This window comes from Thalassophryne amazonica, chromosome 14 (assembly GCF_902500255.1).
Source record: "Thalassophryne amazonica chromosome 14, fThaAma1.1, whole genome shotgun sequence".
NCBI lineage: Eukaryota > Metazoa > Chordata > Actinopteri > Batrachoidiformes > Batrachoididae > Thalassophryne > Thalassophryne amazonica.
The window spans coordinates 7,118,566-7,136,141 of NC_047116.1; the positions used below are offsets into that span (position 1 = coordinate 7,118,566).

The following is a 17,576-nucleotide window of genomic DNA, read 5'->3' on the forward strand; positions in this document are numbered from 1 at the left end:
AGAAGTTGTTAAATTTTGGTAATGATCTGGAACACGATCCGGATCCAGTGATTTTTTTTAAAGGAATCTTTATCATTGCAGGATAGGGCCAATTTCAACATTTTTGCATCTAACTTCATGAAGACGGGTCACAAAGGCTGAACAAAAATTAAGTTACGACAACATTTAGCCTTTGTTTCTCCTCATTGAATAAACTTATTAGAAAATAAAAAAACTTGTGTAGTTCATGCAATTTCTCTTTATATATATATTATATATTTCTCGTAAATACATTTGCTGAAGATCTAAAGGTTTAACCCTCTGGGGCCGCCTGAGACCAAGCTTTACTAAATTATAAATAACTTTTAATGATATGAGATAGAAACTTACTTTTTTGCTGAAAAGTTAACTCCGGGGACTTTCAAGCCACCGTCCACCATCTTTGTACTCCTCATAGAAGCTGTGTGTTGACGTGAGCGATGTGAGTGTCCAATCGGAATTGGTGCACCGTCACATGGTTTTCCAAAATCCAATCGTAGGGCAGATTCACCTCGTGACACACCAAAGATTGTTTAATGTGTTATTAGTTTATTATAGTTTGCTGTGTGTTTTAAATAAATGTGTGTGGAAAATTATTTTTCCGCTTTACTTTTTCCTTTATTATTTATGATTGTAAACCTTTATTACACTTATAAAACACAACTATAGCATTTATATTTTGAAAGTACAGGTTGTCCTGAAAAAAGAGACATAAAACATGATTGTGGGATGCAGGGAGAGCTGTTAACAGCAATAATAAAACATTTATGCCAGGCGAGTGAACTGTCCAAAAAAATGCCCTCGGACCCCAGAAGGTTAACCACTGAATCTGAAACATGACGGTAGATGCGTGAAATGATGTGGAATAAATCTCTTTGCCAAAGGGTATTCCATGTGACATCAGTGACTCTATGGCCTTGGCGGAGGTTTGCGCTCTCCGAGTGCTTCTAGTTATTGGCATTTATTCTTTTATTATTTGACTTTATTTTGTTTTGTGCTTAAATTCCTGTGAAAGTCTGATATAACTCATCATTATAGATATAATAAATCCTGAACTCAGCCACATATAGTGTGCAGCCAGTACATTCTGATTGCTGATCCCAAGCACGGATAAATGAGGAGGGATGCATCAGGAAGGGAGCCCAGTGTAAAACAAGCCAAAAAACATGCAGCATACAATCTGCAGAGCTGCAGTAACTACAGAGGCATAAAGCTGATCAGCCATGAAGTTATAGAAAGAGTAGTAGAAGCTAGGCTTAGAAAACAGGTCACGATCTGTGAGCACCAATATGGTTTCATGCCAAGAAAGAGCACTACTGATGCAATGTTTGCTCTGAGAATACTGTTGGACAAGTACAGAGAAGGCCAGACAGAGTTACTTTGTGTGTTTGTGGATTTAGAGAAAGCTTATGATAGGGTGCCAAGAGAAGAGTTGTGGTATTGTATGAGGGCATCTTGAGTTACAGAGAAGTATGTTAGGGTAGTGCAGGACATGTACAAGGACAGTGTGACAGCAGTGAGATGCGCAGTAGGAATGACAGACTCACTCAAGGTGGAGGTGGGATTACACCAAGGATCAGCTCTGAGTCCTTTCTTGTTTGCAATGGTGATGGACAGGTTGACTGATGAGCTGTGTAGTGAGAGTAGACAGCAGGTTGAGTCCAGCCCAGTGAGGGAGCCCAGTGGAATAGTGTGGTTCCAAGGAGTCGAGGTGGTGAAAGTAAATGAGTTTAAATATTTGGGTCAACTGTCTAAAGTAATGGAGAGTGTGGTAGAGAGGTGAAGAAGAGAGTGCAGGCAGGGTGGAGTGGATGGAGAAAGGTGGCAGGAAGCAAGAGTGAAGTTAAGTTTACAAGACAGTAGTGAGACCAGCTATGTTGGACGGCTTAGAGACAGTGGCACTAACAAAAAGACAGGAGACAGAGCTGGAGATGTTGCAGTTTTCTTTGAGAGTGACGAGAATGGACAGGATTAGGAATAAACATATAAGAGGGACAGCTCAGGTGGGACAGTTTGGAGACAAAGTCAGAGATGCAAGACTGAGATGGGTTGGACATGTGCAGAGGAGGGACCCAGGGTATATAGGGAGAAGGATGCTGAGGATGGAGCCACCAGGCAGGAGGAGAAGAGGGAGGCCAAAGAGGAGGTTTATGGATGTGCTGAGAGAGGACATGCAGGTGGTTGGTGTGACAGAGGAAGATACAGAGGACAGGGTGAGATGGAAACGATTGATCTGCTTGGTGCCCTCTAATGGGAGCAGCTGAAAGAAGAAGAATAGGTATAATAATTCCTGGTTCATATCTGTTTGTCTGTCTGTCCAACAGAGCTGCACAACCTCTCAGTGGTCGTTGGGCCGATCTGCTTGAAACATGACATGTGGGTTCAGCTGGCGCCGGAGCAGAGCAGACATCATTATCTTCTCAATCAGGCCAGAACCCTGAAAGTTACTGGGGTCAGAAAAATACACATCCTCCCTAAAGGAAAGTCCAGTCACCAGGAACCTTCCTTTTTTTTAAGAATAATGACTAAAACTAATCACGTTTATCCTAGTTGGAATCCTATTAATAACTATCCTAGTTATTATTAATAATGAACGTGTGATTCATTTATTTTTGGTATATAAGTTGCAGGGCCTCCTAAACAAAACATGACTTATACTCCGGAAAATATGTTAAGTGACTTCAGCCACACCTGCTACTAATTTCCACCAAACATCCAGCAGGTGGCCGTCAGGTCTGTGGGATATTCAGCAAACCAAAATTGCTTTTTGATCTGGTGCATTAACGTTAACCAGATTGTAATCAGATTATCCTCGTTACATGGCCTTTTAAATTTGGGGATGTGCAAGATGACGGCATTTAATGTTGCTGAGTTATTGCATGAAAAATGCAGAATTATTTATATATTCATTCACTGCATTTTCCAGGGTGCTTGGTTCAGCGTTCTCACACTGAATCTGGTATCAGTGATGATTTTATACTAATGATTAATATTGTTAAAGTGAAAGATGCTGCGACACCGCACTCATCATCACCACAATAACCTCACAGCATTAATATTCACATGTAAATGTGGTGATTATCTCTAATGTGGCGGTGAAACGGTCACATGTGAGCGGTTAATATGTCGCATATTTAATCTGGAATGAAAGTCTGGCTCAGGTCCAGCAGGCAAGGTTAACGACGTCTGCAGCCTCAATCTGTGAGGGAAAAAATAAGACATTTCCATGAGTGGGCAGTGCATTCTAACACACACACACACACACACACACACACACACACACACACACACACACACACACACACACACACACACACACACACACACACACACACACACACACACACACACACACACACACACACACACACACACACACACACACACACACACACACACACACAGAGAGTTTTCATTTGGAATTAGTTTTGGTTGGTGATCAAAAAGCAAAGCCTGGAAAAAAAAACAGAGAAATAAATGTGAAGTCTGGTTATTTCATTTTATTTCTGACACAAGCAGCAGACTGCAGGTGGCTGAAGAGATAATGAAAGTCATCAGAGCCCACGTCTTCTCCACACCACAAAATAAATACACATACCCCTGGCAAAAACTATGGAATCACCGGCCTCAGAGGATGTTCATTCAGTTGTTTAATTTTGTAGAAAAAAAGCAGATCACAGACATGACACAAAACTAAAGTAATTTCAAATGGCAACTTTCTGGCTTTAAGAAACACTATAAGAAATCAAGAAAAAAAGAGTGTGGCAGTCAGTAACGGTTACTTTTTTAGACCAAGCAGAGGAAAAAAATATGGAATCACTCAATTCTGAGGAAAAAATTATGGAACCACCCTGTAAATTTCTATCCCCAAAACTAACACCTGCATCAAATCACATCTGCTCGTTGACATTGACCCTATGTCATGAAATTGACCCTATGTGTCTTTTTGCAAGGAATGTTTTCACAGTTTTTGCTCTATGGCAAGATGCATTATCTTCTTGAAAAATGATTTCATCATCCTCAAGCATCAGAAAAGTGTCCAAAATATCAACGTAAACTTGTGCATTTATTGATGATGTAATGACAGCCATCTCCCCAGTGCCTTTACCTGACATGCAGCCCCATATCATCAATGACTGTGGAAATTTACATGTTCTCTTCAGGCAGTCATCTTTATAAATCTCATTGGAACGGCACCAAACAAAAGTTCCAGCATCATCACCTTGCCCAATGCAGATTCGAGATTCATCACTGAATATGACTTTCATCCAGTCATCCACAGTCCACAATTGCTTTTCTTTAGCCCATTGTAACCTTGTTTTTTTCTGTTTAGGTGTTAATGATGGCTTTCGTTTAGCTTTTCTGTATGTAAATCCCATTTCCTTTAGGTGGTTTCTTACAGTTCGGTCACAGACGTTGACTCCAGTTTCCTCCCATTCGTTCCTCATTTGTTTTGTTGTGCATTTTTGATTTTTGAGACATATTGCTTTAAGTTTTCTGTCTTGACGCTTTGATGTCTTCCTTGGTTTACCAGTATGTTTGCCTTTAACAACCTTCCCATGTTGTTTGTATTTGGTCCAGAGTTTAGACACAGCTGACTGTGAACAACCAACATCTTTTGCAACATTGTGTGATGATTTACTCTCTTTTAAGAGTTTGATAATCCTCTCCTTTGTTTCAATTGACATCTCTCGTGTTGGAGCCATGATTCATGTCAGTCCACTTGGTGCAACAGCTCTCCAAGGTGTGATCACTCCTTTTTAGATGCAGACTAACAAGCAGATGTGATTTGATGCAGGTGTTAGTTTTGGGGATGAAAATTTACAGGGTGATTCCATAATTTATTCCTCAGAATTGAGTGAGTCCATATTTTTTCCTTTGCTTGGTCTAAAAAAGTAACCATTACTGACTGCCACAATCTTTTTTTCTTGATTTCTTATAGTGTTTCTTAAAGCCAGAAAGTTGCCATTTGAAATGACTTTAGTTTTGTTCATGTCTGTGATCTGCTTTTTTTCTACAAAATTAAACAACTGAATGAACATCCTCCAAGGCCGGTGATTCCATAATTTTTGCCAGGGGTTGTACCTATCAATCACAATTATTTTGCTGATCAATATATACTGTAGCTTCAGATCATCCATCTGGGCTTCTTGGAGGCAAGAGCTCGAACCACGAGGCTAAAACCTGGGTTTACTTCATCTGTTACACACACACACACACACACACACACACACACACACACACACATGCATGCACACACGCGCGCGCACACACACACGCGTGCACACACACACACAGGTCTAAAACCAGTCGGTCCGTCCATCTGCTGGCTGACCTGATCCAGGTGACCCGAAGCCTTGAATAAGAAAAGATAAGATCAGATAATCTTTTATTAGTCCATGACAGGGGAATTTACGCTGTTACAGCGGTAAAGGGACAGAACAACTGTGCAAAGTCTGCAGAAATGAGGTAAAAGAAAATAAATGCCAAAAACACACAGGAGTGAAGTTCTGTGCAGAATAACGATATATATACTGTAGAATACACTATTAACAAACAAGAAAAAAGAATGCATCGTAATATTGTTCATGAGTGTACAAGTTATTATAGAATGTGTAGTATTACTGCACATGGGAGACAGAAACATAGTTACTATCATGATATTAATGATTTGAGTGAATAGAAGCTTGAGTTTATCTGAAGTCACGCTGCCCCAGTTTCCACGTTTTAAACATTATTCATATTATACTAGTTTGTAATGGTGAAATGCACTACATGACAGCATAGCGTGGTATCAATCGTCCTGGCATTTTTACAGTCTGCTGGATGTATGCAGCTCATATATGTGGCATTACATCACCATAACAACAAATGGGTTTACGCTGATTTTATGGAGCTGTGACGGCGCAGTTATGCCGCTACATTGAGAGTTGTGGCATTTTGGAGATGTGGAATTGGCCATGTCCACGACTGCATCAAACACTGACCAGCCAGACGTTGCTAAGCAACAGTTACAGGGCAGTCTATTGTTGGCTTGACATCAGGTTCTGACACCTGAGCGTGACACCACCCCCACTCCACCCCCTGTCTGTGTGGAAGCATGAACTCTCCCTGGAATGACTGGATTATTCTGGTTTGCAACCTGGAAGAACAAAATGATCTGAAACTCACCTTTTGTCCTCAGAGCAATTTAAATTTTATTTACTTCATCTTATTTCACTGCTAGTTGTTTTGTTTTTTTGTTCACTTGTTTGTTTATATTTTAATGGCCTTAATTATTCAGAGGTTTTATTGTTTCACTAATTTGGCTTTTTCATTATTTCTTTCATTTCTTTTAAATCTAAGATCAGATTCAAACACAACCTCTACTTCAGTGGAGTTAATTTAAAGACTGAGTCAAAGAATGAATGAATGAAGGCACACGTACTTCTGGAAGCTTCAGTGTGAAATGACAAAGATTGAGTGAAGTTGTTGGAATTGGGATGTGAGAGAAACAAAAGACCTGTTGGGTTGAACAACAGGAAGTAGACCAGCTGAAGATCAGGAGATGGTATGGTGGAAGCTGGAATAAATCCCAAAAGGAAAAAGAAGAAACGGGACACATCAGGGGTGGCAGCGGTGTACCACGGCCACACAGGCATTGTGCAAAGTGTACGACAGAGTCTGCCTGATATACAGTAGTGTTCAGAATAATAGTAGTGCTATGTGACTAAAAAGATTAATCCAGGTTTTGAGTATATTTCTTATTGTTACATGGGAAACAAGGTACCAGTAGATTCAGTAGATTCTCACAAATCCAACAAGACCAAGCATTCATGATATGCACACTCTTAAGGCTATGAAAATGGGCTATTAGTAAAAAAAAAAAAATAGTAGAAAAGGGGGTGTTCACAATCAATCAATCAATCAATCAATTTTTTTATATAGCGCCAAATCACAACAAACAGTTGCCCCAAGGCACTTTATATTGTAAGGCAAGGCCATACAATAATCATGTAAAACCCCAACGGTCAAAACGACCCCCTGTGAGCAAGCACTTGGCTACAGTGGGAAGGAAAAACTCCCTTTTAACAGGAAGAAACCTCCAGCAGAACCAGGCTCAGGGAGGGGTTGTCTTCTGCTGGGACTGGTTGGGGCTGAGGGAGAGAACCAGGAAAAAGACATGCTGTGGAGGGGAGCAGAGATCGATCACTAATGATTAAATGCAGAGTGGTGCATACAGAGCAAAAAGAGAAAGAAACACTCAGTGCATCATGGGAACCCCCCAGCAGTCTACGTCTATAGCAGCATAACTAAGGGATGGTTCAGGGTCACCTGATCTAGCCCTAACTATAAGCTTTAGCAAAAAGGAAAGTTTTAAGCCTAATCTTAAAAGTAGAGAGGGTGTCTGTCTCCCTGATCTGAATTGGGAGCTGGTTCCACAGGAGAGGAGCCTGAAAGCTGAAGGCTCTGCCTCCCATTCTACTCTTACAAACCCTAGGAACTACAAGTAAGCCTGCAGTCTGAGAGCGAAGCGCTCTATTGGGGTGATATGGTACTACGAGGTCCCTAAGATAAGATGGGACCTGATTATTCAAACCTTATAAGTAAGAAGAAGAATTTTAAATTCTATTCTAGAATTAACAGGAAGCCAATGAAGAGAGGCCAATATGGGTGAGATATGCTCTCTCCTTCTAGTCCCCGTCAGTACTCTAGCTGCAGCATTTTGAATTAACTGAAGGCTTTTTAGGGAACTTTTAGGACAACCTGATAATAATGAATTACAATAGTCCAGCCTAGAGGAAATAAATGCATGAATTAGTTTTTCAGCATCACTCTGAGACAAGACCTGTCTGATTTTAGAGATATTGCGTAAATGCAAAAAAGCAGTCCTACATATTTGTTTAATATGCGCTTTGAATGACATATCCTGATCAAAAATGACTCCAAGATTTCTCACAGTATTACTAGAGGTCAGGGTAATGCCATCCAGAGTAAGGATCTGGTTAGACACCATGTTTCTAAGATTTGTGGGGCCAAGTACAATAACTTCAGTTTTATCTGAGTTTAAAAGCAGGAAATTAGAGGTCATCCATGTCTTTATGTCTGTAAGACAATCCTGCAGTTTAGCTAATTGGTGTGTGTCCTCTGGCTTCATGGATAGATAAAGCTGGGTATCATCTGCGTAACAATGAAAATTTAAGCAATACCGTCTAATAATACTGCCTAAGGGAAGCATGTATAAAGTGAATAAAATTGGTCCTAGCACAGAACCTTGTGGAACTCCATAATTAACTTTAGTCTGTGAAGAAGATTCCCCATTTACATGAACAATAATAGTAGTGTGGCATTCAGTCAGTGAGTTCATCGGTTTTGTGGAACAAACAGGTGTGAATCAGGTGTCCCCTATTTAAGGATGAAGCCAGCACCTGTTGAACATGCTTTTCTCTTTGAAAGCCTGAGGAAAATGGGACGTTCAAGGCATTGTTCAGAAGAACAGCGTAGTTTGATTAAAAAGTTGATTGGAGAGGGGAAAACCTATATGCAGGTGCAAAAAATTATAGGCTGTTCATCTACAATGATCTCCAATGCTTTAAAATGGACAAAAAAACCAGAGACGCGTGGAAGAAAACGGAAAACAACCATCAAAATGGATAGAAGAATAACCAGAATGGCAAAGGCTCACCCACTGATCAGCTCCAGGATGATCAAAGACAGTCTGGAGTTACCTGTAAGTGCTGTGACAGTTAGAAGAAGCCTGTGTGAAGCTAATTTATTTGCAAGAATCCCCCGTAAAGTCCCTCTGTTAAATAAAAGACATGTGCAGAAGAGGTTACAATTTGCCAAAGAACACATCAACTGGCCTAAAGAGAAATGGAGGAATATTTTGTGGACTAATGAGAGTAAAATTGTTCTTTTTGGGTCCAAGGGCCACAGACAGTTTGTGAGATGACCCCCAAACTCTGAATTCAAGCCACAGTTCACAGTGAAGACAGTGAAGCATGGTGGTGCAAGCATCATGATATGGGCATGTTTCTCCTACTATGGTGTTGGGCCTATATATCACATACCAGGTATCATGGATCAGTTTGGATATGTCAAAATACTTGAAGAGGTCATGTTGCCTTATGCTGAAGAGGACATGCCCTTGAAATGGGTGTTTCAACAAGACAATGACCCGAAGCACACTAGTAAACGAGCAAAATCTTGGTTCCAAACCAACAAAATTAATGCCTCGCAGATGTGAAGAAATCATGAAAAACTGTGGTTATACAACTAAATACTAGTTTAGTGATTCACAGGATTGCTAAAAAAGCAGTTTGAACATAATACGGTGGTGGTAATGGTGAGGAGCTGCTGCAGTGTCAGTGCAACAAGGGATATGAAGGAGCATCTCAACACCACCGCTGACAAAAGCAGCACAAAGAGCTGCAGCTAATTACAGCCGCTGTCAACAGGCATCATTAGAGCCGCTGCCAGCTAACACTGCAAACAGAGAAGTGACTGACTGAGAATTTCAGGCGTCTGTTTTCTTGGTTTTCTGAGTCCACCTTTAAATTAACACATTTAAGAATAAACACTGCATTGAAGACAATTCTTCATAAAATCAAACAGAATGCGAGTCCAAGTTCCAAGCAGACCAATTCTTCAGGTTGTAGTGACAAAATTTGAACAATACCTCTGCTTTGGTCCAACATCCAAAAAATTCCACGTCGGCACCAATGCCTTCACTTAAAGCTGTTTATCATTTGCTTGAGTATTCAAACAAAAAGGCGCTGAATAGAAGTTAATAACAGTTGCACTGCCTTAGTTACTAGCCTGTCGGGTTTTTTATGTTAGCATAGTCATATTAGTCATATTATTCTAATGCTGGTATTGAAAATGTGAATCTATATCCCTAAAGAGACCTAGAAATCTTCTACAAATTTTGTGCATATACACCATAGTGCCACACCATATTGCATTATGGGTAATGACAGTGATACTTGATTTTGACTCTCATGATACTTTTACATTTATTTAACAAACCTGATAACTACATCTAAAGGTGGGATGGGTTTTTAAAAATACATTTTCTTTTACTGTGGTGATTATAAGAAGTGAATTTGTAGTTGTACATAAGCTAAAATCACAAACTGTGCTTCTGACTGTTGCATCCAAATGTGGAAACTATTAGCTAGCCATGTCCAATTTGCTAAAATACTGCTCTAAGTGTAAAAAAAACAGACCAGCTGAGCCTACACTCACCTCTAAGACAAAAATAGAGTATAAATACATTGCTTTAAAGTTGTTTTCTTAATAGTCAAGAGCAACTCCGCTAGCTAACAAGACAGCTTGTCAATCAAACTAGCTTGTATAGCTAGACTGAGGCTAGCTTGAAAACATGATTTAGATTTTTTTGTGAACAAATAATGAATGTAAAGCTTGAATCTTCGACTGGACTGGGTTGCTTGAAGAGTCAAGCTTCTCTACTATGGAAACCACCTGGACAACTGAGAGCCTTCACAGAAATAATGAATGCTCATATGTTTTTTCTTCCAGTCCTGTTTAAATCATGAGGACATACACTTTTCAGATCATTTTGCTTCCTGTTGTTCTGGACTTTGATTTTGCCACTAAATAAATCAGTAGCTGCCAGCTTTTGTGTATAAATGACATGAACACTGCTGTTGTCACAGTAAATGTGACAGAGACTTCACACTGTTCGTTCCTCTCAGGATGTTCTGTGACTACACACCACGTATAAATATTAAAGCAAGTAGCCCAAACTAGCTGCATCGCTCCAACAAGGCTTCATCTTGGAAAACAGGAAATACGCTGGATTTCTGTAAGACATTTCCATCTTATGCAGCGCTGTAAAATTATGCTCCACATTCACCCATTCACGCAGTGACTTTAGTGTGCTGGGGGTCATTCCTATGTTCCCCAGTCCCATGTTTCCATATTCCCACTATCCAATGTTCCCACTGCTCCAAGTATCCTATTCCAAAATTCTAGATAGCTATGCAACCAGGGTCCCATGTTTCCCAGTATTCCTTGTTCCCACTGCCCCATGTTCCCCAGGTCCCATATAAGCAGTGCCACATGTTCCACAATTCTAGATACCTATGTTTCGAAGTATCCCATGTTTCCCAGGTCCTATGTTTCCCAGAATCCCATGTTCCCCGGGTCCCATGTTATCAGGATCCTATGTTTCACAATGCTAAATTCTATTTTTCCAGTATCTCACTTTCCCAGTCTCCCATGTAACAAGTATCCTATGTTCCAAAATTCTAGACATCTATGTTTCCAGGGTCCCATGTTTCCCAGTAACCCTTGTTCCCACTGTCCCATGTGCCACAGATCCCATATAACCAGTACCATGTGTTCCACAATTCTAGATACCTATGTTTCGAAGTATCCCATGTTTCCCAGAATTCCATGTTCCCCGGGTCCCATGTAATCATGAGCTTATGTTTTGCAATGTTAAATTCTGTTTTTCCAGTACGTCACTTTCCCACTTTCCCATGTAACAAGTATCTTAGGTTCCAAAATTCTAGATATCTATGTTCCCAGGGTCCCATGTTTCCCAGTATCCTATGTTCCACATTTCTAGATTCTATGTTCCCAGGGTACCATGTTTAACAGTTTCCCATATCCCCAGTGTCCTGTTCCTGGGATCCTAAGCCCCCAAGGTCCTATGTTCCCAGGATCCGATGCTTCCCCAGTGTCCCATGTTTCCATGGTCCTATGTTTCTCAAGTGCCCCATATTCCCAGTATCCTGTGTTTCCCAGTTCTTGATTCCTATGTTCCCAGGATCCTATGCTCCCAAGGTCCTATGTTTCTAGGGTACTATGGTCTCCACCTCTATGGACACTTGTATTTCAAAAGGCATCCAAAATAAAGTTGTTGCACAGATCCAGATGTATTCTTCAAACTTCCAAACTAGTAATTTTGTAGAAATTAAAAGTCATTTGAAAGGTTGCCAGGTTGGAGGCAGCTGAGAGAAACCTGTTCCAAATCCAGATGCATGCGGGGATCAAAAATGTTTCAATCTGCTCCTCAAACCTTTTGGTGGCTCTTATTCCTGTTTGCCATTTATTTTAATAAAGTGATTCCAGATATAAATTAGTGGAGACAACAAACTAAATCATCACATAAATATATTAATGTGTGATAAATGGATGCAGTATTGATCACAAGGTTAAGATGAAGAGTCTTATAAACGTTTAAATTTAAATTAAATTACATTAACAATTAAATTTTAAAAATGACTGAAGGCAAACGTAATGACAGAAAGTGTCTCATAATGTGATAATGACGTTTCTGATTAATAAAACCATAATCCACAAATTAAACTAACAAGTAAAAGGAAGTCCTGAATTCATAAATCGTCAAAACTATTCACAAAAACCACAGTGGACGAAGGCAAACCACAAAACCACAGCGGCCGGGACTAAAGCCTGGAACACAGTGTTTTTGGGCGATTCCCTGCAAAACGTTTTTAACTGCCCATTAAAAGAAAAAGAGAGAGAGAGAGAGAAAGATTTGTGTGTTTGCTTTGACACAGTGAATCTTTCAGATAGTTTCTGTTTCACTGGTGTTACATCAGAAGATGCCGCCTGGTTTTAGTTCTGACCCGTCTGTTACATCACAACAGCAGATAAAACTCCAATTATTATAGTTTCATAACTTACTTTATTTTACAGACTCTTCCGATTTTGAAGCTTCAGAACATCGGTTTATTGATTTTTTAAAATAAATGTTCAATATTCTCCTTCCAAGTATTTAAATTATTTAACTTTTATAAAATAAATTATAAATGTACTTATCAAAGTGGAATTTTTCACTCTTTAGATTTTTATCATGCAGCAGAAGATTCAGTAAGATTTTATTGATATCTTCAAACGAAGCAGCAAAAACTCCAAGTAAGGGCGGCTAAAGGCCATGTCTTCACACAACCAGTAGGGGGCAGTGCATGCCCACAAAATGTACATTATGAAATTTCAACGTTTTATGGCCATGAACTGGAACTTTGGACACTTTGACAGTAGAAAGTACACAGTACCACATGACCGGCTTTACTGTACCTCGACAGAGAAAGTACACAGTACCACATGACCGGCTTTACTGTACCTCGACAGAGAAAGTACACAGTACCACATGGCCAACTTCAAAGTACCTCGACAGAGAAAGTACACAGTACCACATGGCCGGCTTCAAAGTACCTCGACAGAGAAAGTACACAGTACCACATGACCAACTTCAAAGTACCTCGACAGAGAAAGTACACAGTACCACATGGCCGGCTTCAATGTACCTCGACAGAGAAAGTACACAGTACCACATGACCAACTTCAAAGTACCTCGACAGAGAAAGTACACAGTACCACATGACCGGCTTTACTGTACCTCGACAGAGAAAGTACACAGTACCACATGACCGGCTTTACTGTACCTCGACAGAGAAAGTACACAGTACCACATGACCAACTTCAAAGTACCTCGACAGAGAAAGTACACAGTACCACATGGCCAACTTCAAAGTACCTCGACAGAGAAAGTACACAGTACCACATGACCAACTTCAAAGTACCTCGACAGAGAAAGTACACAGTACCACATGGCCGGCTTCAAAGTACCTCGACAGAGAAAGTACACAGTACCACATGACCAACTTCAAAGTACCTCGACAGAGAAAGTACACAGTACCACATGGCCGGCTTCAATGTACCTCGACAGAGAAAGTACACAGTACCACATGACCGGCTTTACTGTACCTCGACAGAGAAAGTACACAGTACCACATGGCTAACTTCAACGTACCTCGACAGAGAAAGTACACAGTACCACATGACCAACTTCAAAGTACCTCGACAGAGAAAGTACACAGTACCACATGGCCAGCTTCAATGTACCCCGACAGAGAAAGTACACAGTACCACATGACCGGCTTCAATGTACCTCGACAGAGAAAGTACACAGTACCACATGACCGGCTTTAATGGTACAGTTGGGAGACTGTACCACAAACACTGTTTTCTGTGTACAGACATAAGTACCATAATAATAAAGTGATTTTTTTGGCGGTCCAGCTGTCCTTTAGCGCACTGTGGTTCTTTACCTTCGGCCTGATTCTGTCACTCTCCTCCCTCGTCCTTCAGCTGAACGTCATCTTTTATCGTCACTTAGGAGAAATAAACACAAACTGCTGTTGACGCTCAGAAATAAGTCTTCAAAACCAGAAAAAAAACATTTATGATCATTTCAGTCAAATTCAAACACATCAATGACGTTACTGTCTCAAAGGTTTCTGATTTTGGGTCAAATGTGAGATTTTTCTGAGGCAGCAGATGGTTGTTGGATTGAATGTTCTCACCTTCAACAACACTGAGCCGACACCTGAAAATAAACCACCTCTGGAACATTTGTTCTGTGTTTTTATTTGGGGTAATATTTGATGTTACAAACCACAGGAATGAGTCAGAAACAAGACGTCACGACGAGTCGGGTCACCTAAAAACAAACAAACAAACAAAGACTCCAAAACCCCAGAAAACATCAAAAATCACAAAATACCACCTAAAAGCTCGAAAGGTGACGCCTACCTTTTTGAGGCGCAGTCAAAGCAAACACCCCCCCCCCCCCCCCCCCCAAAAAAAGTCAGGACATTCTCATTAACTGTTGCTTTGCCATCAAACTGCTGTGGGTGGAGCTTCAAACGGCATGGCGTGAACATGTCTGCTGTTCCGTGTCACTTAGTGTCAGAGTTGTAGGTTACAAACTGTTAAAATGTAGAATTCACAGATTTATTTGAAAATTGATGATTGTTGGGAAACAAATGAACAAAAGAGGAATCGATGATGCGTGAAAACTGTTCAAAACAACTTATGGCAGGTTTGATACGGTTGCCATAGCAGCGGCGGGTCGGAATCAGAATGTGTGTTTTTTTTTTATGAATGCTATAAATTGGATATCAGAATAGATTTTTATTGGGCGCATTTGTTCAAACAAACAATTAAATGTTCTGTAAATTACACTAATTAGCCTAATTTTCCTCCAGATCTCTCCGGTTGCGTTTGCGTTGCTTTTGTTTTTTTCGCGTCACCCAAAATAATGTGGTACCAGGTCAACGCTTTCTGAACATGCACAAACTCAAAAGTTTTCACCACGTGAAAATCAGTTTATTCTAACATAAACATCTCTGGATTCAAGGTGATGTAATGGAACAAAATTCACCGCCCCCACCCCCCAAAAAATCCAACAAACCCTGGGGTGGTGGTGGTGGTGGGGGCTTAGAAATGCTGGACTTTTATCTGAAGATGAACAAATGAAGACAACAGTTTGAGGGTCAGAGGTTTTCCTGGTTGGAGAAGTGATGAGGTGAGGACGGACTGCCTGGGTGGTTCCACAGGCCTGACCCAAGGTGTCAAGTCCTGCTGTAGTCCAACTCTCACCATAAATATTTTGTCAAGAGGCAGATCAGCCAAAATCTGAGATATTATTAATGTCACGTCTGTTCCATTTCCAGTGTCTGAATAAAGATCATTTGTCAGATTCAAGATTCAGGAACGCACACACGCAGGTTAAGGTCTGCAGGCGCTCGCCTGGTTTTCCGTGGCGGGTGTGTGTGCGTTTGCCCTGCGTCACGCTGATCCCAGGCTGTCAAATCCACAGAATTTCCATCGTTTCTCCAGCGTGGCGCCGACACCGCTCAGCTCCTGCCTGAACATCGCCGGCAGACGGACCATCAAGCGTTCCAGCTCCACCGCCGATACCTGCGCGGTAAAGAGATGGACAACAGCGGGAGATCTTGAGTCACTTTCACAGCTCAAAACGTAAACTTTGTGCGTCCTCACAGTACACAATTTTCATATAAAACATCAAAGCTCATGTCCGTTCAGTCAGCAAGGAGCTGCCGAGTCTCTCAGGAAACATATTTTCTGGTGTCTAAGTTGCACCTGTCAAAAAAATGCCTCATGAAGAGGAAATAAATACGGATACATCTTGCCGGAATACAAGTCACATTTTTAACACGCAACAGGTACCAACATTATTTTAAGCAGAGCATTATTTATTTTATGACACCTACATACATGGATTCTCCATCAAGCAACATTCATTATTTGTCCCATTGCACGGGTGATGTCACTTGCATACATTTGTTGTACTAGCTGTACATTTTTGTTCCATCCGTTTCTGAATGTTGCATGGTTCCATCACCTTCTCGTAAAAATGCTTCCGCGATGCGTGGAAGCTAAATCTTGTGATTTTTCACTACATTTAAGAAAGCAGACCTTTGTTTATACACACACACACACACACACACACACACACACACACACACACACACACACACACACACACACACACACACACACACACACACACACACACACACACACACACCACTAAAAGCTCCTCAGGTTCTCCCTCTCCCCAGCGGTGTGTCCTGGGTCCCACTGCACCTCATATTCCTGCTCAGAGAAGAAACATGTCTCTAGTAATATATCACAGATCTATTTAGGTGTCATATAAAACAAATAATGAATGTTTTCAATTTGTGCAATGGAAATAATATTCTATAATATTCAGAGTACTGGAGAGGAGAATTCGACCAATGGTTGAACCTCGGATTCAGGAGGAGCAGTGTGGTTTTCATCCTGGTCGCGGCACACTGGACCAGCTCTACACGATCCATCGGGTGCTCGAGAGTTCATGGGAGTTTGCCCAACCAGTCCACATGTGTTCTGTGGATCTGGAGAAGGCATTCGACCGTGTCCCTCAGCGCACCCTGTGGGGAGTGCTCCGGGAGTACGGGGTCCGGGGTCCTTTGCTAAGGGCTATCCGGTCCCTGTACGACTGCAGCAGGAGCTTGGTTCGCATTGCCGGTAGTAAGCCAAACCTGTTTCCAGTGCACGTTGGCCTCCACCAGGGCTGCCCTTTGTCACCGGTTCTGTTCATTATTTTTATGGACAGAATTTCTAGGCGCAGCCAGGGGGTAGAGGGGGTCTGGTTTTGGAACCACAGAATCTCATCTCTGCTGTTTGCGGACGATGTGGTTCTGTTGGCTTCGTCAAATCAGGACCTTCAGCGTGCACTGGGGCGGTTTGCAGCCGAGTGTGAAGCGTCCCGGATGAAAATCAGCACCTCCAAATCTGAGGCCATGGTTCTCGACCGGAAAAAGGTGCTTTGCCCTCTTCAGGTCGGTGGAGTGTCCTTGCCTCAAGTGGAGGAGTTTAAGTATCTCGGGGTCTTGTTCACGAGTGAGGGACGGATGGAGCGTGAGATCGATAGACGGATCTGTGCAGCATCTGCAGTGATGCAGTCGCTGTATCGGACCGTCGTGGTGAAGAGAGAGCTGAGTAGGGGGGCAAAGCTCTCGATTTACCGATCGATCTACGTTCCGATCCTCACCTATGGTCACGAGATTTGGCTCATGACCAAAAGAACGAGATCGCGAGTACAAGCGGCCGAGATGAGTTTCCTCAGCAGGGTGGCTGAGCGCTCCCTTAGAGATAGGGTGAGGAGCTCGGAGTCGAGCCGCTGCTCCTCCACGTCGAAAGGAGTCAGTTGAGGTGGCTCGGGCATCTTTTCC

The 17,576-nt window shown here is 41.5% G+C and overlaps 1 protein-coding gene across 2 annotated transcripts in view; it reads right to left on the bottom strand.

Moving 5' to 3' along the window:
* Nucleotides 1–14,964: 14,964 nt before the first annotated feature.
* Nucleotides 14,965–17,576, bottom strand: part of enox1 (ecto-NOX disulfide-thiol exchanger 1) — a 60,320-nt gene continuing 57,708 nt past the window's right edge. For both annotated transcript variants that reach the window (XM_034186268.1, XM_034186269.1), the window contains exon 14: nucleotides 14,965–15,756. In XM_034186268.1, coding sequence (XP_034042159.1) covers nucleotides 15,625–15,756 — 132 coding nt within the window. In that variant the 3' untranslated portion in view covers nucleotides 14,965–15,624. The remainder of the gene's footprint in view (nucleotides 15,757–17,576) is intronic.